The 22,256-nt window shown below is 37.8% G+C and overlaps 2 protein-coding genes across 2 annotated transcripts; one reads left to right on the top strand and one right to left on the bottom strand.

Annotated features, from left to right (window-relative positions):
* The first annotated feature begins 431 nt into the window (after positions 1 to 431).
* Positions 432 to 13,085, top strand: LOC142177462 (F-box protein CPR1-like). Its single transcript, XM_075246228.1, has 2 exons — positions 432 to 570; positions 12,457 to 13,085. The coding sequence occupies exons 1-2, from the start codon at positions 432 to 434 to the stop codon at positions 13,083 to 13,085; spliced, it is 768 nt and encodes a 255-aa protein (XP_075102329.1).
* A 69-nt stretch (positions 13,086 to 13,154) lies between these two features.
* LOC107802542 (kinesin-like protein KIN-7E) lies at positions 13,155 to 19,541 on the bottom strand. The gene is made up of 13 exons (XM_016626056.2): positions 19,072 to 19,541; positions 18,385 to 18,474; positions 18,206 to 18,306; positions 17,988 to 18,101; positions 17,812 to 17,893; positions 17,592 to 17,659; positions 17,438 to 17,503; positions 17,216 to 17,340; positions 16,642 to 16,978; positions 15,936 to 16,040; positions 14,714 to 15,859; positions 13,941 to 14,263; positions 13,155 to 13,693 (listed from the first exon to the last, which is right to left on the bottom strand). The coding sequence occupies exons 1-13, from the start codon at positions 19,277 to 19,279 to the stop codon at positions 13,375 to 13,377; spliced, it is 3,084 nt and encodes a 1,027-aa protein (XP_016481542.1). The 5' UTR covers positions 19,280 to 19,541; the 3' UTR covers positions 13,155 to 13,374.
* Positions 19,542 to 22,256: the final 2,715 nt, after the last annotated feature.

Below are 22,256 nucleotides of genomic sequence, written 5' to 3'. Positions count from 1 at the left end.
CCAACGGTGGGAAATTCGGATCGTGACACAACACAACACATTATTTAAAGTTAATAAAAATGGAGCACTTTGTATTCTATTAAATATTACATCCCATAAGAGAATCCCAAATATTTTTAGACTTTTGTAAAAATAAATTATATATAAAGTCTTAAAAGCATATATAAAATTATATATTTATTTGTCGGTTTGGTTTGGATTTTTTTACTCAATTCTAAACCAAATCAAACCAAACCTAATTGGATGTTTTCATGGGTTTGATTTTATTTTTCGATTTGGTGCAGTTTTACACCCCTGTCTCTATAAGTACTCTCTCAAATTTACCCTGAAATCTTTGTTACAATTCAAGTGTGTTTCTAAGCCCCGTGTGTTCTTGGATTTCAAGCCCAAAATTTCAGCTCTCGAATCAACGACGACAAGGTGTGATCACCATGGTGGTTAAACGTTATTCAGAGCACAAAAAAGATTGTTCAGAGTCGAGCGGCTTCCAATTCATAAACCAACAACCCACTTTGAAAGAGCTCAAGTTTCCTTTCATGATAAGGGATGATGAGATTTTTACAGGAACTTGTATGCTTTTAGGTTCTTGTCATGGTCTTATTCTGATTAGTCTGAAGGAGCATATTGACTTGCGGAATCCTACTTCCCGATTTTATACCAAAGTTCTTGATCTTGACCTCTTGAACGAGGATGGCTACTATACACAAAGGGACTTTGTTTCGACTCCTCCAAGAATATTTACAAGGTAGTGCTGATTATGCAACATCAAACTGTCACGACCCAAAATCTATTAAAGTTCGTGATGGCGCCTAACACCATTGTCAGGCAAGTCAACAATAATTGATTAACTTGATTACTCATTAGTATTTTGAAATCATAATTTTCCTTCAATTATATAATAAGAAATAATATTTACAGAGTAAGTGGTAATATTTTCCCAACTATACTACTGAACAATTCAAGTATCCCCAAAACCCGGTATCAGAAGTGCATGAGCATCAACTAGGAAGATAAAATAAAATACAACATCTGTTCGGAATATAAATTAGAGAGGAAAAATATAAATAACTTTAAAGGAGACTCTGCGTGTTGCGGACGCGTAATATAGGATGCAACTCACCTAAGTTCCCGCAATAACCACACCTCTACGCCCACAAAGCCACTAGACATATATGTACCTGCACAATAATATGCAGCAAGTGTAATATGAGTATGTAAATCAACGCATACCCCGTAAGTATCCAGTCTAACATCTAATAAGTAGTGACAAGGGATCGGCTCCAACACTTACTATGGGCTAACAATAAAATGTTGATATTATATTTAAGCATGGAATACATAATATAACTGAAATTTCAATAACCGAAAATAATCGACAGTCCTTTTACTAATAGAAATTCCCAAATTCTTTTTCATCATTTAACAATTTATATCTCGAGCCAATGAAGCAATGTCAATTATTATTAGTTCCAAAGAGTTATCATGCGCAAGTCATGCCGAGGTCATACGGCCTGATCCGACATATAAATATAAATTGTGCACTGCCGAGGGTTGAACGGCACGAACCATAGATGCATCTATTAACCTTCTGAGGCGAACGGCCTGCTCCCATGAGAGTAGTGAAAATTTACTACGCGCGCGGAATATATTTGCGACACGGGTGAACATAGATCTCTCAAGTCTTTTCAAAAATACGAAATTTAAATGAAAACTATCAATTCTCGAAATCCTCAATTTTCAACTCTTTTCACGACAATTAATAATCATACTCAATCTCAACTCTTTCCAAGACAAAAAAATAAACATAATTAAATAACGGTATCAACAAGGCATAATGTAAACCTAAAACTACCCGGACATAGGTATAATTAGTAGTTACGTGATAACTAGGGATTTTGCTACATTTTATACTCCTTCTTGCTTAAGTTTTGATTAGAAATGTGTACAAAATAGTCCCAAAGGCTCACAAGTTGTGCTTGATTGCAGGTTTAATCAACAAAGTGGCAAGATGCCAAAGATCAGTTCAAAAAGGAGTGAAACTTGCACAAGTATCAAGGCAAGACAAAGCTCAGGCAAAACAAAGCCAGTGCGGCCGCACACCATTCTGTGCGGTCCGCACAAGTGAGGTTCAGAGAGTATGCAACTCAGGCAAATCAGGCAATACGGCCCGCACTGAAGTTACTGCGGCCGCACTCGATTTAGTGCAGTTCTCACAACCAAAGATCAGAGAGTTGTTATTTTCGGAGATTGAAGCCAATGCGGTCCATATTGCCCCAGTTCAGAGAGTTCGATTTTCAAGTCTAGAGCCTTAGTGAGGCCGCACGTGATTTTGTGCGATCCGCACTAGCCCCGCAGGGGTATTTTTGTCCAGATTTTTTAGCTTAGTATAAATAGCTTCTTTTTTCATTTTTAGGTCATCACATAGTTTTAGCTGAGAGCTGCGCTCGTGGGTTCGAACATTTTAACTATTTTGGGCAATTTTATTTACATTTCAACATTGAATCTTCTTGTTTATCTTAGTAATTAATTAATATGAGTTTTTCTTCATCTATTTTTTGCTTTTCTTATTTAATTATGAGTAGCTAAACCTATAAGCTAGGGTTGTGGCTCAACCCTAGTGTGGGTAATTGATGGGTCTTGTGTTTTAGGGCTAGATTGACTATGGGTGTTTGATATTTGGGTTAATTTCATGTTTAATTGCTAAATTAGTGGTTGCAAACACTAGTTTGTGTTTAGTTGACTTGAGCTTTTCTTGAGAAAGAGAACTTGAGTCTCTGAAATTGGTCCAACAAGGAATTGGGGCGTACTCAAGAGATTGATAGTCCCAATTAAAGGGTTAAACTTCGAGAGAGTAATACCCGACTTGAACCTTGATTGCTTGTGCAAATTTGCATACCCAATTGGTCTTGAGAAAGTCAATTCGAGCAAAATCACTTGAATCACCGAGAGGTGTAGAGTGGGTAAAATCGTGCAACGGTTATATCATACTCCCCAAATATGTCAATCATGACTTAGACTCAAGTATCCGTCAATTGACCACCTAGGCAAAAGTCACTACCCTAGTGCATTTTAAACCATTTGAACAACCCGTAACATTTTACTCTTAGCTTATTCTAGTTTAATTTACTATTGTAGTTTGATAAAAGTAGAAGTAAAACAAAAAACCCAAAAATGTTTAGAAGTGTAATTTGGAACACATACCCAACTTTAAATTAGATAGATACCCGACTCCAACATCTAGCTCTCTGTGGAAATCGATCCCGTCCCTAAATCGGGTAAAAGGTGTTTCGACCCTCTCTCGCTACTCAATAGTAGTGCAGGGTAGGCTTCGATCAACTTTTTGAAACTTGCACAAGTATCACTACGTACGGGCTCTCGTCACCTCGTGCGTATGTAGCCCCCGCAAATAAGAGCACACATGAATTCAATTCACCTAGGGGGTTAATTCCCTCTTACAAGGTTAGAAAAGAGACTTACCTCGCTCCGAAGTTCCATAGCCGGCTCCCAAGCCTTTCCCACAACTCAATCGACTCCCAACTCTCCAAAACTAGTCAATAAATGTGCAAATCCATAAATATATACTCTAATACTCATTATAATCCTATTTAAACAAATTCTCAACTCCGCTCGAAAAGTCGATAAAAATCACCCTCGGGCCCACGTGCCAGGATTTCGAAAATTTTCGAAGATGAACTTTAACCATAACACCACGAACTCAAATATATAATTTATTCCAAATTTCATATCCAATTTCGTGGTCAAAATCCAAAAATATTAATTTCTAGGTCTTTCTTCAAAATCACAAATTTCTATAAATTTTCATATCTACATCCTTATATAAACCTTGTATTTAACTAACACCTAGTAAAAATCACTTACCTCATGATTGATGATGAAAATGGTGCTAAAAAATTACTCCTAGGTCGGCTCCCATGGAGAAAATGAGATAAAATGGCCAAACTCCTGATTTTTAAAAGAACACTGCCCAATCTGACCTTCTTCGTGAACGCGGCAAGCCCCTCGCGTTCGCGAAGCACTACCACCTCTAGTTTCAAAATTACCCTTCACAAAAGTGAGTCCCAGCTCATGAACGCGTAGCTTAACCAGGTGACCCTTCGCGAATGCGTTGCACCCTTCGTGAACGCGAAGGCTAAAAATCCCATAGGCTCAGTTTCCCCTTCGCGAACGTGATGACCCAACCGCGAAAGCGAAGCACAAAATCAGCATCCAACAAATTCTTCTTTGCGAACGTGAGAACTCCTTCCTAGTCGCGAAGAATAAAACCAGTACCAGATATCAGCAGCAATAACTTGCCAAACTTGGTCTGAAACTATCCCGAAACACACTTGGGGCCCGCGGGACCCCGTCCAATCACACCAACTAATTTCAAAACATAACACGGACCTGCTCGAGGCCTCAAATCACATCAAACAACGTCGAAATCACAAATCGCACCCCAATTCAAGCTTAATGAACTTTAGAACTTCAAACTTATACATAAAATGTCGAAACCTATCAAATCACGCTCGATTGACCTCGAATTTTGCACACAAGTCACATTTGACATTACGAACCTACTCCAACTTACGGAATAGGAATCCAACTTCGATATCAAAGAGGCCACTCCCGGTCAAACTTTCCAAAAACCTTCAAATTTCTAACTTTCGCCAAATGACCCCGAAACGACATACGAACCTCCAAACCCATATCCGGATGCGCTCCCAATACTAGAATCACCATATGGAGCTATTCCCAAACTCAGAATCACAAACGGATAGCTATTCCCAAATTTATGAAATCCTTCCAAAATGTCAACTTTTCACAATAGGTGCCGAAACGCTCCTGGGTCATCTAAACCCCGATCCGGACATACTCCCAAGTCCAAAATCATCATTCGAACCTTTTGCAACCTTCAAATTCCGATTCCGAGGTCGTTTACTCAAAAGTCAAATCTTAGTCAATTCCTCCAACTTAAAGCTTCCGAAATTAGAATTTTCTTTCCAAATCAACTCTGAACTTCCCGAAATTCAATTCCAACCACATGTACAAGTCATAATACCTGAAGTGAAGCTAATCATGGCCTCAAACTGCCGAACGACGTGCTAGAGCTCAAAATGACTGGTCAGGTCATTACATTCACTCCCACTTAAACATATGCCCGTCCTCGAAAATGCTAAGAACTGCTCTGGAGTTGTCTGAAATCACTATTTAACACCTCATGCACCTACCCATGCTACCACAACTCAGTTGAGCACATTAGCTCGGGCCAATCTGAAGATTCTCTCGTTTATTTAAACAAAAACCTTAGAGCCAAATTCGAACATCCGAAATTCTCTACCAGGCATGTTTCCAACATACGAACACCATATCAAACACTACATGATGCACCAATAGATAATTGCATACTTTTGCTGAATTCACACCATGTACCATCTAATTCACATGACCATAATAACATCCTCCAATAACAATAGTCGAAACTCAAATTTGATGCCCATAACACACCTCATGTCACACATTAGTCCTGATCCAACTCTTGCAATTCTACCTCGATGGAAAAGATGTGTAGAAATTCATAACCAACTGTCGAGTCAACAAATCATTGAGTCTATCCGCTTGACAAGAACCATTACCTCCTTCTTAGCTGAATAATGATATTTGTCCTTAAATATGCCTTATATAAACCCAATCGCACTGATCATAAATCTAATAATCTTGTCTCACCTAGTATAATCTTCTCAGGCAATAAGCCACATCAAATACTACCAAAAGTCTCATATGATGGCACAATGTGCCAACAAGATACAAAATTGAATGTAATACATAAGGGAAAACGAACTCTGGAAAGAACCACTCAACCCACGTAACTAATTAAACAACCGAAAGGATGTTATGAACCTTCCCAAGAAAAAAAAAACAAACACACAAGGATAGATATGTGGAGTTGTACTCAACATCACACTGTTGCCGCATGCAACCGGATCCACACACGATACCGTTGCAGCGTGCAACCTGATCCAACCATGTTACCCGTAGCAGCGTGCCACCCAATCCCAACAACATACCCGTGGCGGCGTGCCACCCGATCCACATATAATAATCTATAAGGAAATACTTACCAAGCTAAAATGCTCATAACTACGAAATACCCGAAAATTCAACCACAAGAACGCCAAGTGCGTAATACCGTCCCTGGGGAGACAGATAGTTCCATACGCTACAAAACTCGAGCACGACTACAGTGCGATATATGATCTACATCTCGAGAGCCATCCTTCTCACATAACAACATCACTATGTGAAACCTCAATAGATGTGCAAATTTATCAAGTCATTTCACAACTCACACGACACAATATAGTATTACATGAAATAGCCGACGATGAAATAACATCCAACATCCGAATACTCCTCCATAAGGAACGCTATGCTAAAATGAACACATCTGGCCTGACATAGAGCCCACATTCACATTTAAATCCATCCACAGACCTCAAGATGATTCTGATCATACCATGCTTGGGCAAATAACCTCTTAAGGACCCACAACGACCTATTCATGAAACATAAGAATAGCCATCGAATCCAGAACAAACTTCCACAATTCACAACCAAATGAATAGAGCGCCTTTCAGGCCTAAACTCTCACATTAGTGGTGGTACCAAAATCCCCCCGCTTGGTTTTAAATCTTTAATCAATCAAGCGACTACATGTCACACTTATAGAATCTTCTCGTGGGACACGCTCCCACAACCTTCCGCACCAAGTAACAAGTCTGCACATCCATACCACCGGCCACACTAATGTTGTAGGCAAATCAAGAATCCGCAATCATTATGAAAAGTCTCTTACATAGGACACCGATCTCAGGTGACCCTAAAGACAATACCAGCTTACTCTAACCATTTGAATCCTTTCTTGCTCATCCGAGCTCGTGATATTCTTGCCAACACCAAACTGCAACCTTGATCCTCAACTTCCAATTCTCATATTGTTCACTACACCTAACATGCCAACGCAAAAGTACAAGAATTTCATCACAACTCCTGAACCACTAATAGAATAGACACTTCATCATATAGAACACTTAACTCATTTCAAAGAACCATTGCAACACGTAACTGAACTCCCGTAACCGTAGAAAATACGAACCTCAAGTTGTGGTCTAAACCACCATAACTCTTCTGGGATCCATCTATACATAACAGGCGATTATAGTCGAATACATCCAAACAAATCAAACTACGGCAGTCGTCAAGCCTTACACGTACCGCCACCAATCACATGAATAACTTAACACGCTGAAAGAACTGATCATTGCCACCATTATGTCAATTCAACCATTGCTAACCGATTCGACTTCTTCTAATTTACTCTAGACTTGCCTTAGGAATAATAATATCTCCATTCAAAACATAATGAACCCAAATCGGCACACATCCTGAGTGGACCTCATTTCACGAGACCACACTATCTCAAAACCCATGAACCATTTCACACCCTCTTTGTGCGCATATTCGCATCTTCAACTAGTACACCCATTATGATAATTTCCTTATGATTCCGAAGTTATATTCTCCCACTCCTCTAATGCTACACTGCAGACCAAAGATAACATAGAACACTCCAAGCCCCTTTCATAACCTGCTGCAAAAGCTCGATACTTAACCATACTACGGACTCGAAATCCTTAGGCACCATACTTTAACTTTTGAATCCACTAGGACTGTTGTTGAGAGTCACCAACTCCGACTTGGTCCCGAATATAATCAACTCCAAGGCTCTGCTAGCATATGAACACCCTCTCAAGGAAGCACCCGACTGAATTCTTTTCCTTGTACACCACATCTACACGAAGCATAACCTCTGAGTCTTTCCAAAGCCTCAACATGAATTGATAAGGCCAAATTTAGGCTAAATTCCTCAAGTCCTTTGCCCAAATTACCGTTGATGTTTTCTTTCCTTAGTCGTAATAACCCACCAATATACCGATAACCAGAAATTTCATAAGTAGACAATTACGCAATCAATTCGTAGCTGGTAGGGCTTTCCCACTTAGCTGGAAGCTACCATTTCATAACCCTGGAACCCACCAAGATTCCTTCTTCATCATTGACATGATCTTGCACAATCAACCCGCCAAATTCCTCGAAATCTTTTTGTTAAACCTTTCATGACCACTCTGAATTGCTAGCCACATTCACATATTCGATCCCTTATGGGATAGCCGGTAAAATTCTTCGTAGAAGCTTTGTCAACACTACACAACTTCTAACCTACTCACAGGAGATAACCCACCTGTGGAAATTTCATGCCGATGTCATCCAACGACGCTGCACTGGGTACAATTACTACGAAATCAATAAACCATCCTGAGCCCGTGCTCATTCACCAGTTGTATAAGTTTGTTCACTCCCCATTGACCGTAGTAAAAGTGCGACAATACATTCCAACCCGAAGTCATGTTGCATTTCTCTTCATATCAATCAAACTCCTTCCTAACACATCCAATCTTCCTCAGTATAGTAGTCAATATTCCAAATTAGTCCACCATGAATCCCAAATCACTCTAAACTTTCCCCAAAGCATGTAGCTATCCTACCACAGAACCCTTTTGTTGCTCTGCTTCTCTCACACTTTAGTCAAACCCTCTCCTTTAAGAAACTACTCAACTTCTACTTATCACACTTGGACTTCTAGAAATTTAACCGCCGCAAGACACCTCCCGCAGGTCCTTCCTTATCCTTCATTGCTAGTTGTTGCCTTAAATCAAAATCCATCTCTGTAGCACCTGAACCAACATATAGCCACCAGCTCTAAACCTCCCTGAAGATCATCTTCCTTGATCCCTCCACCAGTAACACCGATTCAATCTTGAACCACCGCACACTGCGATTTCTGGCAGCCGTTTCACCGGCACTACTTCACAATACTCTGCCTAGAGGCGAATTGAAGAAAATAATAACACTAGCGAACTTAACGTATTCAACAAGGACAACTACACCATATCACAGATGAAAATTCCACCACTCTCAAAAATACCAAGTCTCATTAACCCCATCGACCCAAACTTGAGCATTCGTAGTCTGATTGTCATTCCTCTGCCGGAAATAAAATACGGAATATCTAAATCATGCACTGAGTAAAACCTCTTTTCAAGTCATTCACTACCTCAGCACGTAAATAAGCACCCTATCATTGCACCCATATCGTGCGATAACGACTCATGAATCATCATAACAACCAGTGCCCAACTTCAAAACCACAGGAATTACAGATACTGAGCTGAAATGACAGAATAACCTTCTGCAAGGCAATGATAATAGCCCAAGTAATTACGCAGGGAGAAACATCCTGCACCACATCTGTAGTACCATTAAAATTCCTTCATTCCCAATTGATAACTAGCGCTTCCCGTCGCATAAGATTGAATATGAAAGAAATAAAGGCATAAGCCTCAAAGAAATCAAATTGCACGATGAGGAATCAAGAAGGGAAATGCTCCTAACAGCCCTGTAGCCTCTCGAAGATAAGTACAGACGTCTCTGTACCGATCCACAAGACTCTACTAGACTTGCTCATAAATCGTGAGACCTAAGTGAACTTAGTGCTCTAATACCATGTTGTCACGATCCAAAATCTATTAAAAGTCGTGATGGTGCCTAACACTGCTGTCAGGTAAGCCAACAATAATTGATTAACTTGATTACTCATTAGTATTTTGAAATCATAATTTTCCTTCATTTATATAATAAGAAATAATATTTATAGAGTAAATGGTAATATTTTCCCAAGTATACTACTGAACAACTCAAGTACCCCCAAAACCCGGTGTCACAAGTGCATGAGCATCAACTAGGAAGATAAAATAAAATACAGCATCTGTCCGGAATACAAGTTAGACAGGAAAAATATAAATAACTCTGAAGGAGACTCTGCGTGTCGCGGACTCGTAACATAGGATGCAGCTCACCTAAGTCCCCGCAATAACCATGCATCTACGCCCACAAGGCCACTAGACATATATGTACCTGCACAAAAATATGCAGCAAGTAAAATATGAGTACGTAAATCAACGCGTACCCAATAAGTATCCAGTCTAACCTCGTAGAAGTAGTGACGAGGGCTCGACTCCGATACTTACTATGGGCTAACAATAAAATGTTGATATTATATTTAAGCATGGAATACATAATATAGCTGAAAATTCAATAACCGGAAATAATCAACAACCCTTTTACTAATAGAAATTCTCAAATTCTTTTTTATCATTCAACAATTTATATCTCGAGCCAATGAAGGAATGTCAATTATTATTAGTTCCAAAGAGTTATCATGCACAAGTCATGTCGAGGTTGTACGGCCCGATCCAATATATAAATATAAATTGTGCACTACCGAGGGTCAAATTGCACGAACCATAGATGCATCTATTAACCTGCCGAGGCGAACGGCCCGCTTCCATGAGAGTAGTGAAAATTTACCCCGCTCGCGAAATATATTTGCGACGTGGTTGAACATAGATTTCTCAAGTTATTATAATTTTTCTCAAGTCTTTTCAGAAATACAAAATTCAAATGAAAATTTTCAAATCTCGAAATCCTCAATTTTCAACTTCTTTCACGGCAATTAATAAGCATACTCAATCTAAACTATTTCCAAGGAAAAAATAAACATAATCAAATAACAGTATCAGCAAGGCATGGTGTAAACCTAAAACTACTCGTACATAGGCATAATTAGTGGCTACGTACGGACTCTCGTCACCTCGTGCATATGTAGCCTCCGCAAATAAGAGCACACATGAATTCAGTTCACCTATGGGGTCAATTCCCTCTTACATGGTTAGAAAAGAGACTTACCTCGCTCCGAAGTTCCATAGCCGGCTCCCAAGCCTTTCCAACAACTCAACCGACGCCCAACACTCCAAAACTAGTCAATAAATGTGAAAATTCATAAATATATACTCAAATACTTATTATAATCCAATTTACAACAAATTCCAAACTCCGCTCGAAAAGTCGATAAAAATCATCCTCGGGCCCACGTGCCCGGATTCCAAAAAATTTTGAAGATGAACTTTACCCATAACACCACGAACTCAAATATATAATTTATTCCAAATTTCATGTCCAATTTCGTGGTCAAAATCCAAAAATATAAATTTCTAGGTCTTTCTTCAAAATCCCAAATTTCTACAATTTTCATGTCTAAATCCATATATAAACCTTGTATTTAACTCACAACTAGTATAAATCACTTACCTCATGATTGATGATGAAAATGGTGCTTCAAAATTGCTCCTAGGTCGGCTCTCATGGAGAAAATGAGATAAAAATGAGATAAAAATAGCTAAACTCCCGATATTTAAAGGAACACTGCCCAGTCCGACCTTCGCGAACGCGGCAAGCCCCTCGCGTTCGCGAAGCAATACCAGCTCCAGATCCAAAATTACACTTCGCGAACGCGAGTCCCAGCTCGCAAACGCGTAGCTTGACCAGGCGACCCTTCGCGAATACGTTGAATTCTTCGCGAACGCGTGGAGTCCTTCGCGTTCGTGAAAAACAAAACCGGAACTAGATATTAGCAGCATCAACTCAGCCAAACTTTGTCCGAAACTATCGTGAAACACACTCGGGGCCCCCGGGACCCCGTCCAATCACACTAACCAGTTTCGAAACATAACATAGACCTGCTCGAGGCCTCAAATCACATCAAACAACGTCGAAATCTCGAATCGCACACCAATTCAACTTTAATGAACTTTAGAACTTCAAACTTCTACATTTGATGTTGAAACCTATCAAATCATGCCCGATTGACCTCGAATTTTGCACATAAGTCACATTTGATATTACGGACCTACTCCAACTTACGGAATCGGAATCCGACCCCGATATAAAAAAGTTCACTCCCGGTCAAACTTTCCAAAAACCTTCAAATATCCAACTTTCGCCAAATGACCTCGAAACGACCTACGGACCTCCAAATCCATATTCGGACACGCTCCCAATACTATTCCCAAACTCGAAATCCCAAACAGACATCGATAACATTGAAATGCACTTCAACCCAAATTTATGAATTCCTTCCAAATGCCAACTTTCCACAATAGGTGCCGAAACGCTCTCGGGTTATCTGAAACCCGATTCGGACATACGCCCAAGTCCAAAATTATCATACGAACTTGTTGGAACCTTTAAATCCCGACTCCGAGGTCGTTTACTCAAAAGTCAAACTATAGTCAATTCCTCCAACTTAAAGCTTCTAAAATTAGAATTTTCTTTCCAAATCAACTCCGAACTTCCCGAATTCAATTCCGACAACACGTACAAGTTATAATACCTGAAGAGAAGCTACTCATGGCCTCAAACTGTCGAATGACGCGCTAGAGCTCAAAACGATCGGTCGGATCGTTACACAAACCCTAGATTATGGTGGTGAGTTTGTTATAGTTGCCGGTCTTGAAGACAAAAGATGGAGGCAAGTCAAATTCCCTTATGATATCCACTCTGTGTATGATGGGATTACAACATTGCATGGACGACTTCACTACTGGGTAAGGGTTAAAAAGCCCCACTTTAGTGAAGATGATGACAGTGAAGACGAGAGTATTTGGGATAGTTTTGGTCCTCCTAATACAGTGATTTGTTTTGATCCTATCTCTGAAAAGTTCCACATGTTTCCCGTCCCTAAGGCTAAGTGTGATCAAGGAGAGAATGATATAGTTAGTTTAGGAGTTTTAAATGAATGTCTAAGTATGGCTTGCCTCGAAGATGATAAGGGGGGTGTTGAAATATTAGCCATGAGAGTATATGGAGTAAAAGAATCATGGACATCCTTATTTTTCATAAGGAATTTAGAAATAAATCTGTCTTATGGAATTTTAGTGCCATTTTTCATGACAGTGACAGGAGATGGAGAATTAGTTTTGATAATAGACTATCCTAAGGAAAAAGTTGTTGTTTACGATCCTAAGAATGATAATATGCAAAACATTCTTGCTCACGGAAAGGAAGTCCTTATACATGGTACCATTAGCTATGGAGAGCTTGACCTTGCCAAAGGAGTACTACTTGAGTAGAAAGCGGCACAGAAAGTTTGGACAGGGATTAGAAAAGCTTCACTATAACCCTTCTTTTTAATGACATAGTTGAGGAATAGCCAGTCTATATATATGATGTAGGTATGTTACACTCTTTTTACATTCAGTAGATCAAATTGGGACTCCTACAATTCTACAAAACCAATTACAATCAGAATCTCACCAGTGATCACCATCCAAAAAACAAACAAACAAAGAAAACTCAAACTCACTAACAGTTAAAAATCAGAACACCAAATGTTTCCAACTCAATTATTGACCTGACTTTTTACAAGAGAGAAGATATCAAGCTACGTGTGAAGCTATAAGTTTTAGATGGTCTAGGTGAAAAATCAAGACCAAACATCTCCTTGGGAGCCTGCCCTGGCTTCATCAATCCGGTTAATTTTGCTATCAGGTAAGCACTATCTGCAATGTGGTTCATATCATCTGTCTTTTTCCACAAACGCTGAGCCAATTGTAACCTCCTAAGTTTGCTATTGATCCGAATGCCCCACTTTAGGTACAGGCTTTCTCGATCTTCTTCTGTTAGCTTCCTCAGCATTTGCCTGCGCAACATCCGTCTCTCTTGCCGAAGGTCTTTCATGCTGTTTTCCAGATCAAACAAGTTTTTAATTAGTCCAAATTTTTGTTCGTACTATCTAGCATCTTTTGCTTTTGCATTCAACATACCAAGTACAAGACTGGTCCATTAAATGCAAAGACATGACCGGTTATCATGCTTTTAGGTACAAGGATAGTGCATGTGTACATATAAATATACTTAAGGAATGATTGTCTTTCCTTTTTTCTTTACAATTGTTTAATGTTTTCAGAGCCGGATGTGATTCTTACCTTTGTGCAAGGGACAAAGTCCTTCCATTGACCACAGTTTTCTCTCCACGTGTATATATGTCGTTGAGGAAGGTCAGTCTTCTGATCTCGACCTCCATATATACAGCGTCCTTAGGATCATCACCTTGGAAAAGAAGGAAGAAATATGTTCTGTGTACGAGGGAAATGTTGCAAACATGCCAAAGTTCCATAATCTCTTTCTGTAGTATCTTGAACTCTGAGGTCCAGCTGGAAAGACTTTTAAGTTCATCTTCTATTGGATCCAGACCGACATCTCTGACACACTTTGACAGTTTATGATGCTCTGGTTCAGCCTCATGAACCTGTTATATACAACAAGCACATATTAGTCATAAATTAAGGAAATGTTATCTGATACCATTTAAACAATGCGTGTAAGCCCAAGGAATGTAATCCGACTTCCCAAATTTAAGGGTTTTCCTCTTTTCTTTTTCAGTCAAAACATTCACATATAAAACTCTGATACACTTAACCTTTTCATTCCATGAATATCAACCATGAAAGAACAATGTTTATGTGAAAATCTCGGGACATTATAATTATCAAACCTAGGTGGAGCTTGTATTCTAAAAGAGCTGGAAATTTTCAGTAAGGGATAGAAGAATGGTAATTAAAAAAAAACAAGCATATAAATTCATCATCCTACAGTAGAAATTCCATGAATGACTGAAAGTATGAACAGATAAGACTAGAGAAATATGACAGAATGCTTAAAATGACTAGTAGAGAGAGAAGAAAAGATAATTACTCACAGGGCATTCTCTAACCTCCTTTTCAGGTTGAAGTTCATCTTTCTCACTGCTCCCTGAATCACAAGTATCATCTACATCCATGACATTTTCATAAGTTGTATCTTCCCCTTTTGACACTTCAAGCCCAATATTGATAGCAACCTCGCCATAAACGGTGGAGTCCTTCTCTGGAGAGTCCCCCACATCAGAGGTAAAGTTCAGGGGAGATATTTTGATTTCCCAACCCTTTGGTCTTGCACTGAAATTTCTTTCTGACACAGATGGCGGAGTAATTTCAGCTGTGGCAAGTTCCTCAAAATATGAGGATACGTCAGCCATTAGGCTAGCTTTACAGCTTCTACTTCTACACAATTTCAAGTTTCTTGAGCATGGTGATTCGCCAATGAGCTCACATGGTGAGGATAAATTTGCTGGAGAAGGAACGTCAAATGTGCACACCAGCTCTTTCTCTTCTTTCTCTGCTTTTTCTTCCTTCAGTGGCAATGGTACTGACTTTCTACTGTCACTGAATTTTGCTGATTCAAGGGTTTGGAGATCCTTTGAGGGAAGTGACAATGCATCTTCATTAGATTTCCTTTCTTCCTCAAAAGATGGTAATGCAACAAATCCGTGCTCTTCTTTACAGGGTAACAATGTCAATTCTCCATCTTCCTTGAGTGAAGGGGGTACTGATCTTCTATGGTCATCAGCCGGAGGTGATATTGTTTCCTTATTAGCTCTGTCTCCATATTCTGCTGTCATTTCAGCTGGAAATCTACTGCTTTCTTCGGGAGATGGAAAATTGGATTCTTGTTTTCCCTTCACACTTGATTCCTCGGTTTCAATGCAATGAACTTCCTTGAATAGGTCTTCTGAAGTTCCATTACTTTGTTTTTCAATCTCATCCCATCCTTCACATGAATCACTTTCACTATAATTTGAACTGCCGGCTAACAACCTTGGAGATGAACTTTTATGGAGAAAGTTCTCTTCAAACTCTGGCACGCGTATAATTTGGTCCTCAGAGCTACTCCTGCTATGTCCATCTGAACATGTTCTAACATCAGCATCGATAGATGGGGTGTCTGACAATATGGACACTTGCATCCGGCTTCTATAATCTGGTGATCTCCGCACACGCAGATTTGGGTAGTTTCCAAAACCAACCTGTAGTGCAAAGTGCCTTTAGCATTGAAAGCGTAAATACATAGACACAAATTAGCAGTCTAAGTAGCATATGTACCTGCATCAATAAACTTGCATCATCTCCAAGCATTTGTTGCATTTCTTTAACTTGAGTCTGAGCAATGTCACGCTGCAAAGTCAAGTCCTTTATTTCCTTCTCCATCTACAAAAAGAGATGGCAAAATGATCGACGGTCCAAGCTGTCTAAACAGTAGGCAGCTGTAAAATAGCCAGGTAAAATTTTCCAAGAAAACAAGATTTTGATCCAATTCAATAAAGATGCAGGATACTTAAAAAGCATGTCAGATGCGAAATATTACTCGTTTTCAATTTAAGAAAAAGGCTAGAAATTGACTCCCTAGTTATGTGAAGGTTACATCTTCCATGCGCAAAAAATTTCAAATATTTGTAAGTTTGCTTCTGTAAAGTTCTTGTAGCTTCAATTATTCCTGTTTAGTTCTACATATTACCTTTTTATCTTTGTTTACTGCAATCATACCAATTTGCTGACACCTGTCGCCATGTTATGGGGCCAGACAATTGCTCTCTCTCTCTCTCTCTCTCTCCCTCTCTCTCTCTCTCACACACATACGCACGCACACACGCGCATATAGAGTAGAAGTTCCCATACAACAGAATACAATTGTCACCTCTCTAGGGTGAGGAAACAAGTGAAAGTTTCCAAGTAAAAAAATAGGATATCAAAACTTGGAAGGGAGGTACCATAATTCAGCATGTGAGAGAAGAGAATTAAGATGCAATACCTGTTCTATTTGCTTGTTCTTCTCTCGCAGTAATGCTTCATAATCTGAAGGGAATAAAGAAGGTATAGGACTCCTTAACTCACTCTCCAATCTCGCCAACTCCCTCTGCAAATGCTTCACTAACACTTTATCTGACATGACTACGTTCACTTGGGCAGTAGTAGTTACTTCCTTTGCACAACTTGCAAACAGAAGAGTGTTCCTTGATTGCTCAACATGACTTCGTGCAGGGCTCATCGTACAGATGATGGCAGTTCTGCCATTGCCACCCAATGACGGCTGCAATATCCGAGTTAACTTGGAATCTCGGAAAGGAATGTGACCATTCCTATTCTTGCTGTATTAAATTATATAACAACTTGCATTAGTGGCAATGTAAAAGGACTGCACAATTGATTCAACTGACTTATATGATACACAGCTGAATGAAATGCCTGGCTTGTTTTTTCTAAAGTGCCAGCATTACAAGATTGAAGCACAGTCATTGACCAATAGTAAGTTTCCACCAGAAAACGAACTCTTACAACAATCATATCGCACTAACTTAGAAGGGAAGCAAGAAAGTTAAAACAACCTTAGCTTACGTATAACAGTGCCCAAGGTCAGCAAGCTGCGATTTATGTGACAGCCCTCTTTCAGCCTTGCCCCAGCTGACAAGGACTGAGATGCACGCTCACTTCCAGCTAAATCAACAAAATTCTGTGTTTCCCCGGTGAAAAAGAAAGCTGTTATTAGTATGATGTACCAACAAGACAACACTAAGTAGCAACTATCTTCTGGAGACACATTTTCATACCACAGTAGCTGAAAGAGTACTGGAGTTGTCCCTGCCTAAATACTCACGAGCAGAACTTTCAATTGTCTGCAATAAGTAATGTGTCAAAACTGTAATATTTTATAATTAATAACTTGTTAGCCAATTGCACAAGAGTAATATTAAGTTATTTTACCAGTCTGATAATTTGGTGAGATCTGGAGCTGGTCTCATTTAGTGCAGTCTCCCCAATCTGTCTCTGAGCTGCAAAAGTTCAATCAATATCAATCAACTACTCTTCCAACCCTCCTCTGTATCCATTCCACTCTTTTCAGGCAAAATTTCGTTTCAGCACTAAATTAAATTCAAAATCAGAGATGCCTTTTGGAAGCAAAAGCTAATCTTTTATCTCTTACCTTCGCAAATAGAAAGGAGCTGAATCACATGGTTCCAGTCCCTCAATGTTTCCTCTGTGAGTTTCTCAACAATTGTCCCTCTCTGTCAAAGTTGCTTTATGAGATTTTAAAGGGAAAAAGAAGACGAGAAAGAAAAAGGAACACTAAACATTTGTTGATCAGAGAAGATAACTAACCTCAGGGTCATCTAGAAGTCTAAGAGGAGTACTATCTGCACTTAGGAGATCGCGGACAGATTCATTGTAAATCTCCATAGCAGAGAACTTCAAGATAAAATCTCTCTCGGCGTGCTACAAGTAGTAGTATAACTGGATAATCAGTAAGCAAGAGAAAAAGCCTTGGAGATAAGGAATGCAGACACTATAAACAAGTGATCTCAAAGTAATGAGTTTACCTTCTGAATGTAGTCATAGATGTCTGCTATTGCATATTCAGTTATACCAGTCATAGTAAATGTCTTTCCACTGCTTGTTTGGCCATATGCGAAAACGCTTGCTAGCAAATACATAAATTGTTTCAGATAAAAAAAATATAGGAGATGGACTAAAGAAAGAAAATGTTTTTCTTACTCACAATTGAATCCGCTAACGACCGAAAGAGCAACATCTTTAGCTGCTTCTTCATATACCTGTCTTGTGGAGCAATTAGGCCTAAATACCCTGTCTGGAAGCAAAATTATAACCAAAAAAAAAAACAGAACAATGTCAACTGAGAGAATCATAGTTATAGTATGCAAGCCATAAAAATAGCAATTGGTAATATCTTAAAATGGTAAAGCAGATTTTTTTAGGCTGCAAAAAGCTTTCTTTCCTGAATTTACACAGTAGAACTTACAACAACAACAACAAACCCAGTGATTTCCACAAGTGGAGTCTGGGAGGGTAAAATGTATGCAGCCTTCCCCCTACACTCTAGAAGGGTAGAGAGACTGTTTCCGTAGACCCTCGGCTAGAAAACACAGTAGAACTTAAATAACAATTAATAAAAATAAACTTGAAAGAGCCTCATTACAGAATTCTCTGATTAAAGAGATAATGCAAATAAAATAGAGGAAGCAGATTTTAACAACATGAGTTGCTGAACAAAATTTCACTAAATAATGAATGAACAAGCAACAAGTATAAGAAAAAGAAAATTACAAGACCTCCAAGTAAATTAGACTCTACCAGAGATCACAGAATAGCAAAATTGAACAAAAAATTCAGACTTAAAATTAGGAATAATGTGAAGAAATAAATCATCAAATTCCTAAAGACTTACCAAAGCTATAGGCAGAGGGATACATTGAGCGTTCAGACACAGAAAGATTAACATTCTTGTAAATAATGGTAGTGTCATTAATACACTCCCAATCTGAAACATCATTTCTGAAAATCTCCTTATTATTCAAAGGCCTTAGCCTCACCGACACTAAAATTCTCTCTTCACAGCCTCCAGCCTCTCGCGCCACTTCATCAATTGTACCCATTCTACTCAACCCCAACCTCAAAATTATGCTTAAAATGTCAAACTAAGTGTATATAAATATGATATATCACATTTTTAAGGGTTGCATTCTTGAAAAAGAAGTAAAGGGTAAGCATATTTTGGTGCATTATTCAATAATCACATTCTGTGAATTGAAATGAAGCTGATGATGAGTAGTCAATGGAACATGAATGATAAGGAGGGCGTATATATTATGGGTCTAATTGTTTTTTGTCTCATGCATTAATGTTTTTTTCTATGCTATTTTTAGAGTTAAAATATTGTTGGATGTTTATGGGTTAGCTATGGTCCCCATTTACAGTCTGTCAGTCTGTGTCTTGATTCTTATGAATGTTCCTTAACCTTTGGTTTTCACAACAAAACGAAGGATTAGGTTGAGAATATAGTCATGCATTAATATAATAATAATAATAATAATAATAATAATAATAATAATAATAATAACAATAATAATAATAGTATACACTAATTTATTTACATATTATGACCAAAATAACTTTCTATTTTATTTTGTTGTTTTCTTTTACACCTAGCAAATTGTGGAATTATTCTACAGTCAGGGTCGTTTTCACGGAAAGTTGATTTGATAGTTTTTGATGAAAAATACTAAGCACCATTTGACAATATCTCTGTTTCTGTTTCTCCACTGTTTGGAAGATGGTGTCAGAGAAAAGAAGAAAGAGACAACAAGTAAACAGAATTAGAGAATTATTTAAATATAAGTAGAAAATAGAAGAGAAATACTTTTTGAAAAAAAAAAAAAGAACAAAGTTGGGTATTTTATCTTTTTCATCGGTTGGTTGATGCTAGCAAAGCTGAAAAGATAACAGTCCTAATTTTCTACTATATTATTTTAGTTTTCCTTTGTTTTTCCTTCTGTTCCTTAATTTTTTATTGTCTTGAATTTCTTTCTAATTTACGTTGCAAACATAACAACCAGATCGAACAACAGCTTAACTAATTAATCACCATTTTATTAAACATTAACTAATCGTTGGTTAATTGTTATTATACACGTTAGATCTCATTGTAACTGGTTACCAAATTAAAGTTAATGGATTTCTTCTATTTCGATTAAATTATTTTCGCCCTGACTCAATCAATTCGGTGGACTGACCATTTCATTAGATAAAGGTCGAAACTAAGAAGGATCCTTAATATTCATGCCTAGATTTTTATTTTACAAAAAAAAAATGTGCAGCATTTTTTCGTTTGAAATAAAGAAATATAGGTTGACATTAAAGATGAACAGTCTTTATCAGCTTAAACGTCAACTTTTGGTTAGTTGTAAAAAGCAATGGCCAGCCACTAATTAAATATGGAGTTCAAGAAAGAATTTTAAAAAAATAAAGATATTACATTATTAGAAATGCCAATAGAAAAGTAAGGCTCACTCTTAAACATATTTGTCATCTTTAATCATTAAAAACTACAGATTTTGTTGATTTTAGGAACAAGTAAACCACATATTTTCCGGTAGATAGAATACTCTTGCGAAATTTTATTACTTCAGGATTAAATGAAAGGGCTATTTAGAAGGGAGTTTGGAGCAAAACTAAAGTTGTTTTCGTGTAATATATCGGTTACGGGTTCGAACCGTGAAATCAACCATTAATGCTTATATTAGGATATACTGCCTACATCACTTCCCGGACCTTGCGTGAATGCGAAATAATTTGTGCACGGGTTACCTTTTCTAAATTAATATGTATGTGATTACACGGAATCAAGAGTTATCCCATGATTTTCTTCTTCTAGACTTTTGCAATTGATTATATTTGTTCATATATTGTATTGATATTTATATTCAGCAACAGGACAACTCTACAAGAAACCATATATTAGAAGTCAACACATAAAAGACATGAAGTTTAGGTGATTAATCAAAAGCTAAAACATCATTTTCACTTTTATGCTGGGCCCAAAAATAAATTAAGTGAAAGTCCCATTTACCCGAAGACACTAATGCATAATTTCACCTAACCAGAGATAAATATATGAAGACAATGAATGCTAGTAGGTGAATATCCTTTTAAGTCCAACTCGTGTTATCCCTGTGGAGCCTAATGACTGACAATCTGTTACACTGTTATCTTCATGTAATAAGTTGGTATTTATGGCTAAATTCAAAATTTCAGTCATTCAAATTCCTTCTGTCATTATTCCATAGCAGGCATATGCTTAATCATTAGAATTTAACTTATATCCACCGATGATAGCTTAAATATTTTTTGCACTATCAATTTATTTTAACATATTATAACAGGTAATCTGTTTTGTTTTTTAAATTACTAATTTTACTTTTGATGAACGTTGTTACATATAATTATCTTTGAATGATTTGATAATATAAAAATTCTTTTAAACTTAGAAATTATGACTTTAATCATTATTATCATCAACATAAACATGATTCTCCTATTTGTATATTTTGTCCCATTCTGTTTTTTCAATAATGAAGGATTTCATAATTATTTTCTCTGATTTTCTTAAGTTGGGGAATCTAGTCTAGGGAAAAAAGAAAAGTAAAGGTAGTAGAATATGTGGGGGTTGAGGGGACCTCTTTGACTAGGGGGGGGAAAAAATATTACAAGGCATGTGCATGGAAAAGAGAAGCTTTATCATTTCCTTCCTTCCTCAATTCAATTGAAACAATGGAGAGAGGACTGTCCACATGCATGTGGCCACTTCCCATTATTTGCAGCTTTATCTATTATCTGTCACTACTGTTTTTTTTCTATAAACAAAAAGGGAGTTGGTCTTCTTAATTTCCAATCGAGTATTCTGTGAACCAACGATTCGTTTTCATTCCAACTATTCACTACTGAACATTTAACATAAGGTACTTAAATTTCTTGGACCCTTTCGAACGAATCAAAAGAGAGTAGATAAACAGATGAAACGACTTATTGTTATAATTTCTCTTAATAATTGGCATTTCCATTATATTGCATAAT

This window comes from Nicotiana tabacum, chromosome 3 (genome assembly GCF_000715075.1).
Source record: "Nicotiana tabacum cultivar K326 chromosome 3, ASM71507v2, whole genome shotgun sequence".
Classification (NCBI taxonomy): Eukaryota; Viridiplantae; Streptophyta; class Magnoliopsida; order Solanales; family Solanaceae; genus Nicotiana; species Nicotiana tabacum.
The sequence above is the reverse complement of the archived record's forward strand: the minus strand, read 5'-3'. Positions and strand labels throughout refer to the sequence as shown.